The sequence below is a fragment of the Mus pahari genome, chromosome 3 (assembly GCF_900095145.1).
Source record: "Mus pahari chromosome 3, PAHARI_EIJ_v1.1, whole genome shotgun sequence".
Classification (NCBI taxonomy): Eukaryota; Metazoa; Chordata; class Mammalia; order Rodentia; family Muridae; genus Mus; species Mus pahari.
The window spans coordinates 76608320-76628753 of record NC_034592.1 but is presented as its reverse complement, the minus strand read 5'-3'; the positions used below and the strand labels follow the sequence as shown (position 1 = coordinate 76628753).

The 20434-nt window shown below is 50.9% G+C and overlaps 1 protein-coding gene across 1 annotated transcript in view; it reads right to left on the bottom strand.

The window, feature by feature from the left end:
• The window catches only part of Lrp4 (LDL receptor related protein 4), a 55066-nt gene extending 35057 nt beyond the window's left edge, over positions 1-20009 (bottom strand). The window contains exons 1-12 of the mRNA XM_021192386.1: positions 19776-20009; positions 6741-6887; positions 4538-4654; positions 4154-4267; positions 3825-3941; positions 3385-3513; positions 3027-3146; positions 2553-2678; positions 1486-1611; positions 1159-1293; positions 688-813; positions 148-378 (exon numbers count right to left, since the gene is read on the bottom strand). Coding sequence (XP_021048045.1) covers positions 148-378; positions 688-813; positions 1159-1293; positions 1486-1611; positions 2553-2678; positions 3027-3146; positions 3385-3513; positions 3825-3941; positions 4154-4267; positions 4538-4654; positions 6741-6887; positions 19776-19827 — 1540 coding nt within the window. The 5' untranslated portion in view covers positions 19828-20009. The remainder of the gene's footprint in view (positions 1-147; positions 379-687; positions 814-1158; positions 1294-1485; positions 1612-2552; positions 2679-3026; positions 3147-3384; positions 3514-3824; positions 3942-4153; positions 4268-4537; positions 4655-6740; positions 6888-19775) is intronic.
• Positions 20010-20434: the final 425 nt, after the last annotated feature.

Here is a 20434-nt window from a genome sequence, read left to right as displayed (position 1 = left end):
GGTTCCCATATGAGAGTTCCACCCAAGATTTCACTGAAGAGGGCTTTTCTGCTTTGTGCACTTTGTAAACACTGGCCTGGCCCCTCCTTCCCGCTGTGCTTTACACAGGGCATTCCAGGCTCTCCACTCAGGGCCCTGTTTTCCTACCTGGGCTCTCTAGCCCAGTAGACACCACCTCCTCCACATTGCTGCCATTAAGGTTGGCACGGAGGATGCGGTCCAGGGTGACATCAGACCAGAAGACCAGCTCCCGCCGGTGATGGAAGTCGAGGGCAATGGCGTTCTCCAGGTTGTTCAGTAGCAGCGTGTACTCGGAGCGGTGCGGGAGCACCTGCCGGATGTCGATACGATTGGCAAACAGTAGCACAGGTTCTGGCCCTGGACACGGCATGGAAACAGGACCCACTGGGCTTCAGAGCCACAGATACCCGTCAGTGTGCACCCTCAGGCCCTCAGCTCGTAGCTGGGCCCTCTGTCCACTAGAGCATGTCCCAAGCTGCTGACATCTGTACCAGTAACACTAGAATCCTTTCTAACCCCGACCCAATCTCCATTCACTTGGCGCCCAGATTGCAACTTGCAAAAAAAAAAAAAAAAAAAAAAAATCTACGTCTTAGCAAATCCCTTAGCTCTAACAACTGGCTTTTGTCTGTTCCGCCCACCCAGCCAAGTGCCAACCCTCCTTACCCAGAGCTTTGCAGCTGCGCCGATCGGGCCGTAGCTCGTAACCTGCTTCACACCAGCACTGGAAAGCCCCTTCACTGTTTGTGCAGCCCTGGCTGCAGTACCCCTCCTCAGCACATTCATTTACATCTGTGGATACCAGGCAGGGTGAGGAAGCCTGCCTACAGCCATCTTCTAAGCCACCCCACTGTTTCCCTGGTCATAGCTCCATATGCTTTGAGGTCATAGAGTCTCAGATTTCAAACCCCAACTCGGCCTCTCACTAGCTGTGTGGCTTTGGGTAAATTACCTATATTCTTTGCACTTCCGTTTCCCTATCTGCAAAATGAGAGCAATGATCCCTACTTCCCAGGGTCAGTGCAATAATGAGTCGAGGTCACACCCATCTGATATGTCACCCAGCTTCCTATATGCTGCTCCCACCTAGCATTTCCCCTCCCCCCCCAGTCCACCCCCGAGCGGGCCCCAGCTCACCTTGGCATGTTCTCCCATCCTCTGTGAGCCGGTAGCCTGTGTGGCAGGTACACTGCACTGCCCCTCGCACCATCTGACACTTCTGGGCACAGCCACCGTTGTTAACATTGCAGTTCTCCTCACCCGTCCGGGGCCCTGTGCCAGCCAAGCCAGAGTTGGGAGCCGAGCCCAGAATCCACCCCCGTCCAGCCAACTTGGCATTCCACCTGGACCACGAAGAACAGCTCCCCAAAACTGCGAGAGTCCCAAGGGAGGCCTCCCTTTGAACCCTACGGGTGGGGCTCAGCCACAAACCACGGGCAGGGCCCACACGCTAGAGACACTCACGACAGTTCTGCTGCGGACTTTCGTCACTGCTGTCACCGCAGTCATTGATCCCGTTGCACAGCTTCCTCTGCCCAATACAGCGCCCGTTCCAACACAGGAACTGGTCCGAGGCGCACTGGGGGCTTCCTAGAAAGAGAGGGAGGAGGGGGAGAGTCAGGTCCCAGGAGGGCAGGGCTTGAGTCCACAAGGGACAGGAGCCTGTCATTTTCTAGGGTAAACTGGAGCCAGCTGAGCGTCAAGGTGGGAGGGATGGGGTCCGAGGCAGGAAACAGCTCAGACAAGGCCCGTTGAGTGTCTGAGTTTGTTTTCTCCCTGGGATTCCACAATGGATGAGTGACTGGGACAGTGTCAGAGTGTACCCTTGTAGTCAGACCCAGGTTTAGCAGGGGACTGGTGGGGTGGGCGGGGAGCAGACTGCCAGCCCTTCCTGCAGAGTAGAAGTAGACACAGGGCTACTGGCTGGACAACAGCCCTTCCTCCCAAGGCCAGAGTGGAAGACTCACAGCCTTGACTCTGTGTTCAAGAACTGTACACAGGTCCTCCATGCATCTGGATTGTGCACGTGCATGTGTGTGTACCTATGTGATGTGTTGTGTGGGTGTGTGGTGCACGCATGTGACTATGAATATGGATGTGTGTGCCCATACCTGTGTATGCAGAGGCCAGGGATGATATCTTATAACTTTATCGTTCATTCTCTGTCTTATTGCTTTGAGACAAGGTTTCTCATTGAATCGGGAGCTGGCCATTTGGTGAGGCTGGCTGGTTAATGAGCTTCTGGGGTCTGACTTTCTCTCCTCCACCCCCCCACCCCCACCCCAGTGTTGGTGTGAGAAGCACTCACAGCCATACCTAACTTTTTAACTTGGGTGCTGGGATTTGAACTTGGGTCCTTGTGCTTGCATAGCAAGTGTTATCTCCCCTGCTTCCACAGCTGCATCTGACCCCACTCACTAGGAAGGGCAGGGAAAGCCCAGGCCATTGAAAGCAATGGCAATGTCCCCTTTGCTCTTCTGCCTCCCACTCCCAACATTAGGGCAGGGTGGGGACACTGCCGGGGACTCCACCTGTGTTCTCACAGTTTTCTTCGTCACTGTTGTCCGCACAGTCGTCCTCCCCATCACAGCGCCAGGACAGACGGACACAGCGGCCTGACCGACAGCGAAACTGTTCGGCCGTGCACATGGAGGTGGCTGGACAGAGCAAAGACCTAATTAATGGAAGAAAGGCTGGTCCTCCCACCCCAGCTTGAAACCTCTGCCTCCCCAAGTACACAGGCTACTCTTCTCGACGGTGGTGTTGCAGAAGGTATCTCTTTATGAACCAGGTGACCCTTCCTCAGAGCCCCTGACTTCTGCCTGCTAGAATAACTGCCACGATGTGTCTCTAAGCCTACAGTCTACTAGGCGACTGGTACCCTTTAGATATAGTGCTTCTGTGCAGCATGCGACCACACAACTGTTCAGTATGTCTTCACGCTCGATCTGCACCCAAACCCTTCTCCTTGGCCCCCCAAGCCTTTGATGCTACCCCCAACTCACTGCAGTTGCGTTCATCAGACTGGTCATCACAGTCCGCGTCACCATCACAGCGCCAGCCCGAGTTGATGCACAGGCCACTGTCACACATGAATTCCCCAGAGCGGCAGGGCTGGTGGGAGGCTGGGGAAACAAAGGTCTTCTGTCTCTAGCCAGCCCGGGCACACAGCAACTCGTGGAAGAGCAGAAAGTCCCAAGTCCCATCTCCCGCCCCTCCCAACACTCCAGCTCCTTCCCAGAGGGACTGTGGAATCCAGACACTGTTCCCCTACGCCCTGCCCCAGCTGGCACCTGTGCCCTGACACTGGAGGAAGCTCCTCCCTTCTGGCTGCCCCTCCTCCCAGCTAGCCAGAGCACTCACAGCAGTCAGACTCGTCTGACCAGTCTCCACAGTCGTCATCTCCATCACAGTGGTAGATGTCAAGGATGCAGCGGCCATAGGCGCACTGGAACTCTTCCAGGTTGCAAGGAGGAGAGGGTACTGCTGAAGCTGGAAGGGAAAGCAGCCCTCCTCAGACCCCAGTGACTAGGGACAGGGGCCTGATTCTTGATATCTGATTCAGAATGCTACAAACCAGCTTTCCTTAGTGATGGCACTACAGACTTCTACAGTACCGAAGTGGATAGAAACCAAGGTTTCGCGCATGCTAAGCAAGCGTCTATGAGTTACATCCCAGACATCGCTCTTTTAGAATGCCCACTCCCTTGGCTGCACACGACCCTCTCGGTCAACCCTTAGCCAGGACCCGGAGCCCTTGGTCACCGTCCCAGCCCAGCAGCCTCGGGGGTGGGGGCACTCACGGCAGCTCTCCTCATCAGAGCCATCTTTGCAGTCTGTGTCACCATCGCAGTACCAATGCTCAGCAATGCAGCTGCCGTCGCTGCAGCGGAATTCCTTGTCTGAGCACTTGCGCATGTCTAGGGGTGCAATGAGACAGAAGTCCCATAGGATCTCACCATCCTCCTTCCGTTCCAGGGTAGGGGGAGGTCCACGCTCCTGACAGGATAGACTGCTCTGCCCACCTGCCCTCTCTTCAGGTAGCACAGCCCTTTGCTCCTGTCTCCTCCCACAGGCCCTCCTACCCTGGACCCCCTTCATGATCTCTTTCTGCTCTCAGAGCACCACTCACCACATTGCTCATCACTGTTGTCACCACAGTCGTTGTCCCCATCACAGTGCCACAGACTCCGGATGCAGTAGCCGTTCTGGCAGGGGAATTCGTCCTCCTCGCACTCCCGGGGGGCTGTGGGCACAGATGAGTCAGGCACAGTGCTGGGTCAGAGAGCACATTGCCTCCAAGCCCCTCAATAAAGCCTTCTGGGGCGGTCAACAGTCCCAGTGCTGGCCCTAGCACTCCTGAGTAGGTGTCCACCTCTTGTGGGCTTAGCTCATCAAGAGATGAGGGGAAAAGAACAGAAAAGAGCTCAAATAGACCCAGGGGCATCATTTTCTTTCTGAAAAACCCTTTTCCAACAGAGCCTGGGGAATTCGCCTGGCCCCTCCCAGCACTCACGACAGTCCTGCTCATCGGAGTCATCTTCACAGTCATTGTCCCCGTCACACACCCAGGAGCGTCGGATGCACTTGCCGTTGTCACAGTGGAAGTCCAGAGGGGAGCAGGTAGGCAGCGCTGGGTCCAAGAGAAGGGAGAGGTCAGGCAGGCAGGCTACACTGGGCCAGAGGTCCTTGCTCCAAATCCTTTTTTTTTTTTTTAAAGATTTATTTATTTATTATATGTAAGTACACTGTAGCTATCTTCAGACACTCCAGAAGAGGGCATCAGATCTTGTTATGGGTGGTTGTGAGCCACCATGTGGTTGCTGGGATTTGAACTCCGGACCTTCAGAAGAGCAGTCGGGTGCTCTTACCCATTGAGCCATCTCACCAGCCCCTTGCTCCAAATCCTATTGTCCTCATTCCCATCCCTTGTCCGTAGATGGAGCCCCCAAGAAACTGCAGCCGGGGAGAGGGATTGCCTGAAGGGAATTGGGGGGCAGCAGAAACCCTGACTCGAAGACACCCGAGGAGGTAGTAAGAAAAACTTGGGCAGGAGAGAAAAGCGGGACCATGGTTGTAACTCAGTTGGCAGAACGTTGCCTAACATGTATCAGGCCCTGGGTTTGATCACCAGCGCCTCATTAAAAACTAGGTATGGAGGCAAACACATGTAATTCTGGCACTTGGGAAGTAGGGGCAGGAAGATCGAAAGTTCAAGGTCATCTTCAACTACATATCAAGCTTGAGGCCAGCCAGAACTGTATGAGGCCTGCCTCAAGAGATCCCAGGAGGGACACAGTTCCCTCCTATCCTCTTACGAAAGGATGATTGACACATCTGGGTTTCACTTCTAGAAGTCATTACTATGACGTCATCTGCCCTTCCTGAGCAGTAGTTCCTTGGACTACACAAGGGGATAATTGCACTCAACTCACAAGAGGTCTTTTGAGATAATGCGTATGAAAGTGCTACATGAAAGGGAAGCATTTATTATTATCATAATTAGCTGAGCTGGTTAGGGTTAATGAGGTCCAGGTTGTAGCTTCGTTCCCATTAGACTAATTAGTTACCATCAGACATAGATGCTGCGGGCCAGACATGTACCCTTAAATCCAGACAATTGGCTTAACAGTGAGATTTGTATATATCCAAGACAGGACGTCCTGGCCCATTGTCTGTCTGTGACTATGCTGGAGGAAAAAGCAAGCTTAAATAGAACACAAGGTGTTTTGTTTTGTTTTTTCCTCTCAGTGTGGGGAGGGGGGTTGAATCTAGAACCTCACGCATAGAAGGCAAGCAGCCCCACTACTGAGTTGCACAGCCTTAGTCGGATACATGCATGTGTGTCAGTCTTGGTTGGGCGTCTTCTTCAATAGCTTTGTACCCTGTTTTTTAAAGTTTATTATTATTGCAGGAGAGAGGGCACAAGAGCCTCAGTGTCCGCGGAGAGATCAGAGAATAACTTCTGCCCACCAGCTGGGTCCTGGGGATCAAACAGACATTGGACTTGGTGGCATGTACCCTTACCGGCTAACCAACTCCACCAGCCACCCAAATATAAGATTTCTTACAAAGCTTATCTTAGTATTAAAATAACAGTCATGAAAACAATCTGCAACTATGTATAATAAAAAAATTAAAAGTATGCATGCATCATGCACACAGAATTCACAAATACACGGAGAGCTGTTTAATAATGTCTATTTATGTCTATTTGTGTCTTTAAGGGTATTTTCTTCTATACCTTCTCCAAGTCTGCTGTTCCTTTCTCTCATTTTCTTTTTCTTTTCTTTCTTTTTCTTCTCTCTCTCTCTCTCTCTCTCTCTCTCTCTCTCTCTCTCTCTCTCTCTCTCTCATCAAGTACAGGGTTTCTCTGTTTAGCTCCAGCTGTCCTAGAACTCACATTATAAACCAGACTGGGAGCGAACTCAAGAGATCCGCCTGCCTCTGCCTCCCAAGTGCTAGGATTAAAGGTGTGCGCCACCACTGCCCGGCCCTTTTTGCAACATTTCAAAGTGTGTGTTTGTTGGGGTTAGAGGCACGGACTACCTAATAGAAATAAAGGTTTTTAAAGGTGTGCATGTGAAGAAGCAGCGTCTCCCTCCACATCCGGTCACCCTTGCAAGAGCCCAACTCTAAGTCGGACACAGATAGGCAGGCATAAAACACTCCTTAGTTCATCCTTTATCTCCTCCTGCTAACCCAGGGATGCCACTTACTACAGCCATCCTCGTCGCTGTGGTCTCCACAGTCATTGTCTCCATCACACTGCCACTGGGCGGGGATGCAGGTACATTCGCCAAGCGCGCTCACTGCACATGTGAAGTGGCTCCGACCACATGCACACTCCAGACTGCTGGCTATTCCTGGGCAGAAAGAATAGGAAACAGAGGGCATCAATGCCTGTCCCCAAAGCTGACAGGATTGGGGAGGAGAGAAACCCAGGGGAATTGTCACTCTGAGAGATTTCCTTCCTCTGCCAGGGCAGATACGATCCCAAAGACAGCTTCCAAAATTAGAAAACTGAGACACTGGCCTCCATCTCGCAGCCCAAGCACTGGCGGCAAGCTAGAATGGAGAAATCAGATCACGATGCCTCTTGATGTCAAGAAATCCAAGTGGGGAGGCATGAAGGAGCTTGCAAGTCCTATCATCAGATTTTACTTTTCGGGGTAAGGGGTGACAAGATCAAGCCACCTCAGGACAGAGTAACCAGGACCAGCCAGTGCTCCAGTCAGTGCCTTCCAGTCTGTGAGCCAGACCAAGGCCTGCAGGAAGGCCGGTGGACACAGCCCCTCCCCCGGCCCCAGCAGCATGCAGCTGGCTTCCCCATTGAGCATCAAGCTGTCTGCCTGGCCAAGTCCCATGACTGGCTGCAGTGCCCCCTCCCCACAGTACCCAGCAGGATGCCCGGGGATGGCGTGTGAATGGCTCAGTGCCCCTGCTCCAGCCTCAGCTGGAACAAAGGGTTCTTCCAGGGTCACTCTCCCCCCTCAGATTATTCATCTAACCCGCTGAGCTGCTGCAGCTGTGGAAGGAGGAGGCCTGCCTTGTTGCTCATCTAGTCACTAGCTTTCCTCTCTTCCTCCCATTAGCTGGGTCCTGCCTTCAGCTTGGACTGGAACTGGGAAGGGTCAGCCATACACTGCCGCTCCTGTTACTGTTCATCTCTACGCCTCCCCAGTCTTCCTACTTCTCTCCCGAAGGTGTGAGGTTAAGGCAGAGCTTCCTCACCTGCAATGGATGGCTGAACAGATGGATGGCCAATCAGGCTTTGACATCTGTGAGCCTCTCAAGCTATGGGCTAATGTATATTTCTGGAGTAAGGGACCACAGATCCCTACCGGGTTCTCAACAGGAAGGCCTAGCCTTCTCTCAACTGTCTACATGTAAGGGATCTAGTTATCCCAGGAAAGACGCAGAGTTTCCTTCCGAAGGCAGGCAGAGTCCTTTTAGGAGGGATGGCAGCTTTGCCTTCGTCATAGGAGGCCCCCACTTCAAGCCCAATGTCTGTCTTTCTACAAAAGACCAGAGGGTTCTTCCCCAGAGACACTCAGAAGGTCCAGTTGCCCAGGGCAACTGCCCAGTTGCCTGCTCCTTTCTGTTCCTAGACTGAGGAGTAAGGGCATCTCTCACTAAGATCTTAGACAGCAGAGCACGAGGAACACTGGCTCAGTGAAGTACAAGCACATCTTTACGGAACCCTGGGCTAGATTCAGCAGCGTGGACGATTCCGTGCAAGGATGCTTCTGGCACACAACTCTCCTTCGTGGAGAAGCTGCAGTATTAGTTAGTAAGTTTCAGCAGGAGAAGAGGAACAGCTTTGTCCTTTAGGGGGCCAGTGGTGCTCCAGGATGCCTGAGCAGAAGAAGCCAGGGAGGCAGCAGTGCACAGGATGCTCCCTGCCCCTGTGAACTGGCCCACAAGTCAACAAAGGTGGAGAAATACGGAGTGTACCGTACAGTCAGAACAGAGGTAGACCTGGAGGGAGATCCAGAAAGACAGACAGATGGGAAGAAGGGACAGAATGGAAGAGAGCAAATGCCTGATCTGAAGCAGACAAGCAGATCCTGGGTTCCACCTCGCAGGCCCATGACTTTGTGCAATTCGCTCTTTTTTTCCTTAAGTAGTACTGGGGGTCAAACCCACTAAACCACATCCCAGACCTCATCTTATTTTATTTTGATACAAGGTTCAGGGTTTTATTAAGTTCCTGGCCTGGAACTTACTCTGTAGGGCAGGCAGGTCTTAAACTTGAAAGTCTTCTACTTTGGCCTCCCAAGTAGCTGGGGTCAACAGCTGCATGGGCAGGCTTAGCTGAGTTTCTTAATATGTTACAGAAAATGAATGGAATAAAATAAAATAAAGGCCATAATTAAACGAGGAAATAAACATGGAATAAACAAATTTTATGCTGTGGCACACTGAAAATTATCATTAAGTAGCTACGGGGAGATTGGAGGTGTGGAACAGTGACCACATTTCCCCAAAAGGCCTTGGCTTAGGAGTTGTTGAATACCAGGAATGGGAAAGCAAGATGAACAACATCCTGGGAGCTACGCAAGGGAAGCAAGTGCAGGGGGCTGAAGAGATGGCTCAGTTGAGCTAAAAGCACCCGCTGCTCTTCTAGGGTCCTGGGTTTGGTTTCTAGCACCCATACGGCTCACAGTCATATGTGGCTCCAGTTCCAGGGGTATTAACACCCCCACCCCCTTTGATGCTCTTGGGCACTGTATATAGGGTGTACACACCTGCAGGCAAACTCCTCATACACATAGAATAAAAATAAATTATTATTATTTATTTATTTCGGGTTTTTCGAGTTTCTCTGTATAGCCCCGACTGTCCTGGAACTCACTTTGTAGACCAGGCTGGCCTCAAACTCAGAAATCCACCTGCCTCTGCCTCCCAAGTGCTGAGATTAAAGGCATGAGCCACCACTGCCAGGCTAAAGATTTATTTTTTTTAATCTATGAGTACACTGTTGCTCTCTTCAGACACACCAGCAGAGGGCATCAGATCTCATTTCAGATGGTTGTGAGCCACCATGTGGTTGCTGGGAATTGAACTCAGGACCTTTGGAAGAGCAGTCAGCTCTCTTAACCACTGAGCAATCTCTCTAACCCCCAAATACTTTTTTAAAAAAAGAGTACAGAGAGCAAAGAGGAGCTATTTTTTTTTTTTTTTTTTTTTTGGTTTTTCGAGACAGGGTTTCTCTGTTTAGCCCTGGCTGTCCTGGAACTCACTTTGTAGACCAGGCTGGCCTCGAACTCAGAAATCCGCCTGCCTCTGCCTCCTGAGTGCTGGGATTAAAGGCGTGCGCCACCACGCCCGGCAAAGAGGAGCTATTAACCCTTTACCCGCTCCTATCCCCGTGATTGGTCGAGTGAGACACCCAGTTCTAACTTCCTGGGGCTGACTGCAGGGATGAAGTATTCCGTCAAGTTGCTTGCCATCAAGTTGTAGGTGGCTAAAGACACACAACTTCCTGCATGTCAGAGAAATGGCTTAAATCAAAGCTGTGGTGAAGTCCAGGCAGCCACCAGCCGGACAAACTCTTGACTTGGGCATTCATACAGGAAGCAGACACATTATACTCCAAAAGGCAGATTTCTGGACAAACGCTTCCCCTTCAGGGTCCCCAGAGAGGGGATTCTGTCTGTTTGCTCCACTCCTGGCTCTGATCATAAAGGGCAGCTTTTAACCCTTTTTGCATAAAAGAAAGGAAGGAAATAAATGCGGATGGACGCAGCCTTCCGTGTAAGCGTTGAATCGGAATCGGCAGCTCCACTCCTTGAAGGCTGTTTGCCAGCGACGCTGTAGGCAGCTCTCCCGGCTGCCAGGGCCTTAGGCAATAGCCCTTCCATCTTACACATTTCAACACGGAACAGGTCTGAGCCCCAGGTGTTCGTGCTCACTCATAAAGCCTTTATTCTTGGGATTCATGTGAAGAGGCTCATAGAACCTTCTTTTTAAAAGACAGGTCTTACTATGTAGCCCTCCCTGATTGGCTTGGAACTTGCTGTGTAGACCAGGCTGGCCTCAAACTCACAGAGCTCTGCCTACAAGTGCTGGCATTCCATAAAATATGTGTGCCTCCACATCTGGCTTTATTGAATCTTTCTGAGAGGTTAACTAAGATCTCACCACTTACACCTCAGCTCCCTCAACCCGGCAACCTTAGTAGTTTCCCTGTGCTTTGTTTGGAAGGGGAGAAAGCAGACCCTCACCAGTGTGGTACCAGTCAGGCCCTCTAACATTGTAGAGAGCAGAGATTCCACATTTTTTCAGAAGTTAATCAAAAGTTTCTGTAAGCGCATCCATAAAATGGAGATGAAGGCAATTCTGTATCCAAGAGTCTGAAAATGTCCCTCTTGCCTCTGACTCTCAAGTGTTGAGATTACAGGTGTCTGCTGTAGGAGGTGCTGGGATCCATCCCAGGGCTTCAAATATGCTAACAAGCAGTTTACCAACCGGACTGAATCCCCAGCCCCTCCTCCCTTCCTTTTCTTTCTGCTTTTGGAGTGACAGGGAATGAACCCAAGGCTTCCAACGTGCTAAATATACACTCCACTGCCGAGACACACCCTTAGGCCTGTTCTCTCTGTAAGGTGGCAAAGCCGTCTTTTCCTGTCCACTGGCAGGAATGATGAGGCTACAAACCTTATTTAATGAGAATGAGTTATTTAGGAGTCTATAACTTCATCCAGAGGGAGGGGCAGCCCCACTGACTCTCGAGGTAACAAACACAGTGACAGCCCACTTCAGGGGACTAAGTTGAAAGGAATGGCAACAAGGAGCCACATGGACATGGACCCAATAAGCCCCATGTACCCAGGGTCTGGAGAGACCTCTATAGATCTGTGTTCAGAGGGTATAGCTTGCCTAGCAAACATTAATAGTAGTAGCAGGAATCATCATCATCATCATCGTCACCACCACCGTCACCACCACCACCTCGACCACAGAGCTAAGCAGTAGGTAGTTGGCAGTAGGAGAGAGGCTCAGAACGGTAGACATAAAAGTAGCCAAATCCTAAGCAACCAGGACTCAAGAGACCTTTGCTCCTCTCCTTCCCCAGGCACTTCCTGGTTCTACTCAGGTGAAGTTTGCTCCCTCTGGACTCCCTTCCTCACTGTCTCAGGAGGCTGTGGAGCTGACACGTTGTGACAGGCTTATTTCTGTCCAATGGTGAGCCTTGCCTGTCTGATTCCTTGGCAACTCACTCAAAAGGGACACACTAGATACACGATTACAGGTCAGAGTTCAGGCATTTCCCCCCACCACCACCACCACATTAAAAAACAAACAAACAAGCAAAGAAAACAGGCTGGGCAGTGGTGACACATGCCTTTAATCCCAGCACTTGGGAGGTGGAGGCAGGCAGATTTCTGAGTTCGAGGCCAGCCTGGTCTACAGAGTGAGTTCCAGGACAGCTAGGGCTACACAGAGAAACCCTGTCTCAAAAAAACAAACAAAATTTAAAAAAAAAAGAAAAAAAAAGGAAAAAAAAGAAAAAGAAAACCACATTTATCTATTTATTTATTTTGTGTGTGTGTGTGTATGCACACGCACACATATGTACACACACACACACACACACACACACACACATGCACTGAGGAGGCCAAAGGAAGGCATTGGTTCCTCTGGAACTAGAGTTACCAAGAGTTGTGAGTGCTGGGAATCGAACCCAGGTCATCTGCAAGAACAGTAAATGCTCTTAATCTCTGAGCCGGGGGCTGGTGAGATGACTCAGTAGGTAAGAGCACCCGACTGCTCTTCCGAAGGTCTGGAGTTCAAATCCCAGCAACCACATGGTGGCTCATAACCATCTGTAACAAGATCTGACGCCCTCTTCTGGAGTGTCTGAAGACAGCTACATGTGCTTACAAATAATAAATAAAAAAATCAATCTTAAAAAAAAAAAAAAAAAAAAAAAAAAAAAGACCATGGGAACGATACTTCCCAGAGTACAAATCCTGTTCTTTCTGGTTCCCGAGCAGTTCATCTAAGTATATTTTAGTTTTCATCAGGAAAAATGGAACAAAACTCATAACACATATGTTTTGAGAAATACGTAATTTCTGAGATATTATAATGCCTTCTGCATGCTATGTATCTTTTTATTTTTGTCTTTAAGACAGGGTCTTGAACTTGTGATCCCTCTGACTCAGCCTTCCAAATGTTAGGATTACAGGTGATACCACACACTGGCTCTGCAGCATGCTAAGTATCCATAAATGATAGATCTGGGGACTGAGCTATGTGGGACAATGGCAGAGTGAGTGCTTAGCACACTCAAGGGCCTTGGTTTAACCCCCAGTTCTCATACAAATAAATAATAAAACAAGCAGGTGCGGTGGCATGCACTCGTAACCACAGCTACTAAGGAAACAGGCAGCAAGGTCCCTTGAGTCTAGGATGCTGGAGCCAGGCTGGACCATAAAGTGAGATCTGGCCCTTAAAATAATAACTAAGTGGGATGGGGAGATGAGCCGGTGCTTGCTACCAAAGCGTGAGTTTGGATCTGTAGCAGTCGCAGAAAGAGCCAGCTATAGTGTTGTGTATTTGTGTGTGCTAAGAGGGCAGAGTGAGTTCGATCCTTGGGTCACATATGGTGGAACGAATGAACCAACATCATTCCATTCCATGCACAACACACAAATGTAAAAATAAAAACAAAAACAAAAACAAAAGTCACTAAATCCCAAAGAGGTCAATCCAACTGTAAACTTTTCCAACCTGGGTCTTCTGGGACAACTGAGACTTAAAATATTCTGTTCTGGGGGCTGGAGAGATGGTTCAGCCATGAAGAGCATCGGCTGTTCTTTCAGGGCACCAGTGCTGTATTCTCTGCATGTGCATGTTATCAACCTCCATAACTCCCATTCTCACCTCCTCAGACGTCTGCACCCGTGTGGTCCATAGACCCATACACAGAAAGAATGTTTACAAAAACTCCAAACTCTGTTCTGAGAGGCAGCGTGTGTTGAGGTATAGGGTTCCCATCTTAGACTCTGGGTTCGAATCCTGATGCAGCTACTCGGTGACCATGTCACAGCGGAAACGCTCTAAGCCTCAGTTTCCCATTGATAACAGTATCGGCCTCCTATCGCAGCAAAACTCTCCAGAGTACATTTGTATTTCTTAAACCACATGCCCCAGTTGGTAGTACAGAAAGAGTCAGGAGAGACAAGTAGAACCTCTGTTTTGAGAAGGACTATTTAAAGTAGTGGTTTTGAGCCTGTGGGTTAGGATCCCTTTGAGGGGGCCTTAAGGACCCTTTCACTGGGGTCGCCTAAGACCATTGGGAAGCACTGATATTTTGTAGCAATGAGATAATTTTATGGTGGGCGTCACCACTACATGAGGAACTATACTAAAGGGTTACAGCATTAGGGGGGTTGAGAACTGCTAATTTAAAGCCTTTGACTTTTACTGTCTCAGTCCCTTTAGTAGAAACTTCTTGCTTCAGCTACCTGGTGTGGGGAAAATGAAAGGAAAAGGGACTCTCCCCTTTAATTGCCTAAGTCCGGCTTCTTCTTTAGTTCCTAAGATGTTGCAGTCGGCCAACATAAAATTTTTCTTGTCCTCACCCATGTCCACAAGATCGGAACAGTTGCACTCCATAGGCCATGAGAAGGGAATGTAGCACCCCCGCAGCGGCCCCCTCACCCCCACCCCCCGCAGGCCTGACAGGAAGTGGAGCTGCTGGACTGTGATCCCAGGAGACACTAAGGACCTCAGAAGCAGCTTTGCTCCACGTGCTAATCAGGTGTCTCTCCTAATACCCTAGTCTATACCTGCCTGGCTTTACACCCGGGGCGGGGGGGGGGGGGAGATCCCTCCTGGTCCCCCCAAAGGCACTGCCTGGAGTCTGGAGCTCCCTGGCTGCAGAAAATCTCCAGTGATAAATTATGCAGCAGCACCTTTGTGTCGCTGCCTCCTCGCAGCCAGATGGAAGGTTTACTCCTAGTCTTTTGTTTCCTGGCTTGGCTCGATGCTCGGATCCTTCGCTCTGTACAGAGGTGAGGGGGAGCTCCCATAGGCCAAGTCAGGGCTTGCTTCAGGTCCCAGCCAGGCTTTCTCCAGCTGGGGTGCACCCAGCGCCCCTCCCTCCTCACTCTCACCTGAATAGTGGGGGAGCAGGCATCAGAAATAGCTGTCAGTCCATCCACTCATCTGTGGGACACAGATGGGAATGTCTACGTGCACTGAAAGAATGAAATCTGCTCCGATGGGCAGAAGAGATGCCCAGAGGCACCTGGGATGTTTGCTTCTTGCTAAATCAAAAAGACACAACAGAAAATAGACCTCCGGGAAGCTAAAAGAATCAGCTCCTCTTGACGGCTGCTCTGGGTTACGGTCAACTTTCTGCAGTTCCCAGAAACATCACAACACTGGCACCAACTTAAAAGGCAGAAACAAAGAGACAACAGGGGTCAAACTTTGGGGTGGAGGAGCTGGGGGTTGGAGGGACGAGTCTGGGGCTGGAGACCCACATCAATTATAGTGCACACTGACAGGACTCCTGATTGAAGACTGTGGCCATGAAGGAAACAGGCTCCCAACAGCCCAGCCCCCAAATTGAGGCAATTACTACCTCTAGAGCTCTGGGGCCCCTGACTCCTTCCTCGGGCCAGTGGGAGGGACAGGTTGGAATTCTAAACTGTTCCAACTACAAGAGACCTTGGCAACCCCTCTCACCCTGGGTCACAGCGAACTTAGGGTAAGAAGTTGGAGGTCTCCCTCCTGACCTCTCAACAGGGGTGTTCCCAAGGGAGTTCCTCTCTTTCCCCCTTGGGCCTCTCCCCTAGCTTCCTCCACAATATAATAAACCTTCTTTCTGGAGCGTGGACAGGAGGGAACTACGATTAGGTTTCACTAGTTTTTCAAGAAGGAAAAAGAAAGGACAAGGTGTTTCACAGAGAGAAAAAAAATGATTTAAAAAAAAAGAAAAAAAGAAGGATCAAGTCTCCTTTATCGTATGAGACACTGCAGTATAACTTATCTGGCTTCCCATATTCCAAACCCCAGAACCATCTCTGATCCACTTGGGCAATCTTACTAACAAACAGCTGACATTTCTCTGGGCCTATAGCTAACATAGCAGCTGTCAGGCTCTGTGCTGGATGCCTTGAACGGTCTGTCATAGTCTCTTTTAATTTTCACAGCATGAAAATGTCACAGGTGAAAATTCTGCCACTCCCCCCTCCAATTCTAGCCCCATTTGCAGATAAGGGTCCCAAAGTAAGGGCCTGTGTATTTTCATGAATTCATCTACAAGTATCAAAGCCAAGTCTACCTGCACTTTCTCAAACACTGAGCGAGGTGTGCAGGCCGACTAGAGCCTGACAGGATGTTTGCTGAGCGGATGAACAAGAGCCTGAGGACACCACTCAGCTCATGCAGTGTTCCTGAGTGTCCTGGGGAGAAGGAGCCTGACCACACTAGCTCTAAGCCCCAGGGACAGGGACAAGCATAGGTGACCATCAGTGCTATTTTTAGGGTCAAACTCAGGCTCTGGCAACTCAATCTCAGCATCTAGTCCTCCTGGGATACTCACAAGGCTAAGGAGAGGGAGACATTCACTGCTGGGGAGAAGGCAGCCACCAGGATTCACACAGTCTAGGACTCACATGCCCCATGTCTAGGCATCTGTGACAAAGCATGGTGACACTCTACCCAAGAATGTAGAGATGGTGGCTAGCAGCTGAACAAAGATATGGAACTTCACTTTAGATGTGAGATCTGGCCATGTAATAAAACAAGGTACATATTTAGTCTCAGAAATTATTCTGTTCTCATTCATGGACCCCTTTGTTATCTCTCTAAGCAGCAGCAACACTCCATCACCCTTCTTCATCTTAGGGACCAACAACCCTAGCAATTAGTCTGTAGGAGGCCTATGCAAAGAGCTACAAAGCACCACGTCCTCTGTGACCTCCTGTGTCCTTTGCTGGTGCGGAAGAAGAGCATGCCCAACGTGCTTTGTGTCAGACAGGGCCTGACTAAGTTCCCTTGCACCTGTTACTCTTAATACTAGGTGCCAGTCCCAAAGATGTCATCTGACACCCAACAGTGGACAGAAGAGGAAATCCAGAATCGGTGAGAAGCCAAGCATCTTGCACGAGTCCCGAGAGATCAAGGGCAATGTCACTCAAGTACCATGACAACCGTGGTCACAACAACAACCACATGGAAATAAGACCAGTCTCAAGCTAAACTATTTTGAACTCATCTTCAGAAACGTTTTTATCTACCCAAGCAAGCACTCCCGGCCAGGATTGTCAGGGTTCGTTTCCCTAGAAAAGACTTCCAAGTGAAGTGGTTTATATACACTCCAGTCATACCCTACAGGATGAAAACACCTATGGTTACTACCACTTCCTTACAAAAACCTTAACATTTAAAACATAAGAGCATTTGTTGTTGTTGTTGTTGTTATTGCTGTTAGCTTTAGTTTTTGAGACAGAGTCTTATGAAGCCCAAGCCAACCTGGAACTCCCAAGGTATCTGAGAATAACCTTGAACTTCTAAACCTCTTGCTTTCACCTACTAAGTACTGGTCAGTGAAATAGGTTTTTGTGTGGTTTGTTTGTTTTGCTTTGTTTTTTTGAGAAAAGGGTCTTGCTGTCTCGTCTGGAATGACTTCAAACTACACAGCCCAGACTGACCTCATCCTTGCTTAGCTCTTCTTGCTTCAGTCTCCCAAGTGCTAGTATCACAGACGTAAGCACCATGCTTAGCTATTTTACCTCCACTTTGTGTGTGTCTGTGTACCACATGTGTGAGTACTGGAAGCAGCCAGAAGAGGGCGTCAGATTCCCTGGAACCAAAGTTACACAGCTTAGCTGCCAAGCTGGTGGTGGGAATGAAACCCAGGTCATCTGGAGGAAAATGCAATGCTTTAACTGCTGAGCCATGTCTCTGGTCACATCCTTCTAGATTCTGAACAGTGGACCTAGGCTAACACCAAGTGGAGAGGCTCTAGGGAAATCCTGTGAGGATGAATAAAATCTAAACAAACATCTTGGTCTGGTATTGAATTCACTCCTAGCTGAGGTTGTCTGTGTAACACACAGCAGCTTTTCAGAAGCACCTCTGAGGGACCTGAAGTTAGTACTAGGGATCTTACTGGGATCTGTGGGGTGTGGGGGGTGGGGGGTGGTTACAGACTCTGAAACTGCTGTACCTCATTGTGACTCTGCCTTCTATAAGGTCACCAAGGATGGCTCAGTATTAAGCCCTGCAAAGCACAAATTTTTCCAACCTCTGCCTACTCCGTATGCACAGGAAGTCTCAACTTAGAAATTTCTATTAAACCTTTTCCTTTAAAAATGAACCTAAACTAGCTACCAAGAACCCTCTAATGTTCTTTTTTCCTGCAAAACATTAAGAATCCACGATTCTCTGTCCCTGTTCCCACCCCCACCCTCCATTGCAAATGTAATGTACGCAATTTTGACAGCAGCTCTGGAGCAGTGAATTCCTTCTTGGCGAGTCTCAGTCCGGAACCTTCCAGCTCCCCCTTCCCTGGGGCAGAAGGCGACAATCTCCTCTTTGGCTTTGTTGGTATCCGTTTTAGCCCCCACCCCACCCCCCTTTTCCTAGTGCCTAGCTATTTCCCTTGATCTTTTTCAAAACTTCCTCCAGGGGGCCGAGAGGAAAGTTCCATCCCCTTCCCTTGAAACCCAAAGGAGGGAAACCCCCCAAAAGCATAGCTGTCCCTTTAAGGGGCCCATGTGGTGGGAAGAACAGTTACATTCCTACCCCAGTAGGGCTGCTGTCCCAACACGCCGAAGAGGCTACAAATAACCTTCGAGGAGAGAGCCCGGGAGGGGGAGAACGAGGCGCGAAGAGGAACGTGGGTCGGCCAGGCTACCACTCGGAGAGAAAGGACTCGGTCGGCGCTAGATACCACATGGAAAAAAATCATTGAAAGCCCACGAGCGGTTTAAATAGCAGACACCAGAACTCTGTTTTGGACTCGGGATCTAAAACAATCTTTAAAACAAGTGCCCAGACAGCTCCACACCCTGCCAGGCAAGTTCCGAAATCTGCACTTTCCACACGAGCTCCTCCATGTGAAAGAAAGAACCTGAGAATCGCCAAGATCTGCAGACCGCTCTTTCTGAACCCCACCCCCTCGTCACGCAGCCGGGGAATTGAAGAACTGGATCCCCCCCACGTGGAAAAGCCGGCGGGTGAATATAGTTGGGAGTTCAAAGATCGATCTTTGATCTTTGGGCACAAACTCAGAGGCAGCTGCTAAATCTCCGGGTGCACCCACGTTCCCAAGCTGCTGCAGAGGGGCAGATTCCACTGCAGTCCTAAGTAGACACAACAGTTGCGTCCGGGCACCGAACACGTTATTAATAAGGAGCAGATGAAGCAGCAGTGCCGCTGCCATCCGCCCAGCTCCCCGGAGGCCAAGGCCCCACTGCACGGGTCGCGAGGCTGCCTTTGGAAGTTCCCTAAGAACGCGCCCCTGCGCTTTACCGGGGCCAGGACCAATCTGCGGGAGCTTTCCAGCAGTTTCTTCCCAAAGTTCCTCCCCAACCTCTTTTCCGTCGCTGTTCCTCACCCCTCCCTTGGGGAGGATCTGGGGCAGGAAGCTGATTGGCCGCAGCCAGGAGAGGGAACCCAAAACTCCACTTAGGGGAGATGCTGCAAGCAAGTATGAACCAAGGACCCTCAGAGAGAACAGGGTTTGGAGTCCGAGAAATTGCTCCCCAAGTCCATGAATTCCGGATGCTCAAGTAACTCAGATTCAGCTGGGCCCCTCTCCGCAATCCACCCAAGATCCCCCAGTCCCTGGAAAGAGAACTGTTTACAATTTATGGGTTTAGCGACCATCCTCCCAGCCTTCCTTTCTTTGCACACATTCATTCGCACGCACCAGGGACACAGAAGCCCTGCCTTAACCTGAAAGGGAACCCGCCCCTGGCTCGTTAAAGAGCAGCGATGGAAGCCGAAGAGCGTCTTGGGTCTTCTTCCACCCGGCTCAGACTACAGCGGGGACGAGTCCCTCCACCGCTGTCCCCTCTCGTGCTAGGATAGCTGCGGGGGCTGCTATTGCTTTCCTCCTCACGCTCTGCCAGGGTTAGTGCTCGAAGTGAGCTCGAGAGTGGGACTTCAGGCCCCAGCCTGCGCGGTCCCACTCCCAGGAGGCGAGTCCTGCAGCGACCAGTCTCAGGGACAAACTTTCCCGGTGGCCCGGTCGGCGCGGGCGCTGCGACGCCGCTTACCGTGTGCGCAGAGCAGGGCGCCAAGCAGCAGCGCGCCCCACCACCGCCTCATGGTGCTGCGGCCGCCGCCGTCGCTCCTTGCCGGCCCGGGGGTCCCGCGGGCTCCCAAGGGACGCCGGGGCCGAGAGAATCAGCGGAGGGTTCCCCCGGGGTGAAAAGCGTCCCCGGTCCAGCTCGGCCGGCGCGCCCTGCAAGTCGCCCTCCGGGCTGCTGCTGCCTCCAGTACTGCCGGAGTTGAAGCCGCCCCGCCAGGGGACCGAGAGGGGGTGTCCCGAGCCTGGCCGCCCCGCCTCCCGCGCCTCGGCCCCCGCCACTACCACCGCGTCTGGTCCCGCCCCCGGCTCTGGCCCGGCCCCTTCCCGCCCTCTGCCCTCGCCCCCCAGTCCCAGGACCCCACCCGCCTGTGCCTCCTGCGCTCGCCCTAGCTCCTACTCAGTCTGCCCTAACATTCCTAGCCTTCCGGAGAGAGCCCCTTATCTGTCCCCATTACTGCGACTCAAATATCCCCAGCTTAAACAGAAAATTATCCTACTGGCAACTCTCAGCCTGGGTTCATTCTCGTTCCACACTAGGGAGGAGCACCCGTGCTGACCCAAGTCGCCTGGGCGTGACCCCGGCCCCCCTACCAGCTCCAACTCCAGACTTTATTGTAATGTTTC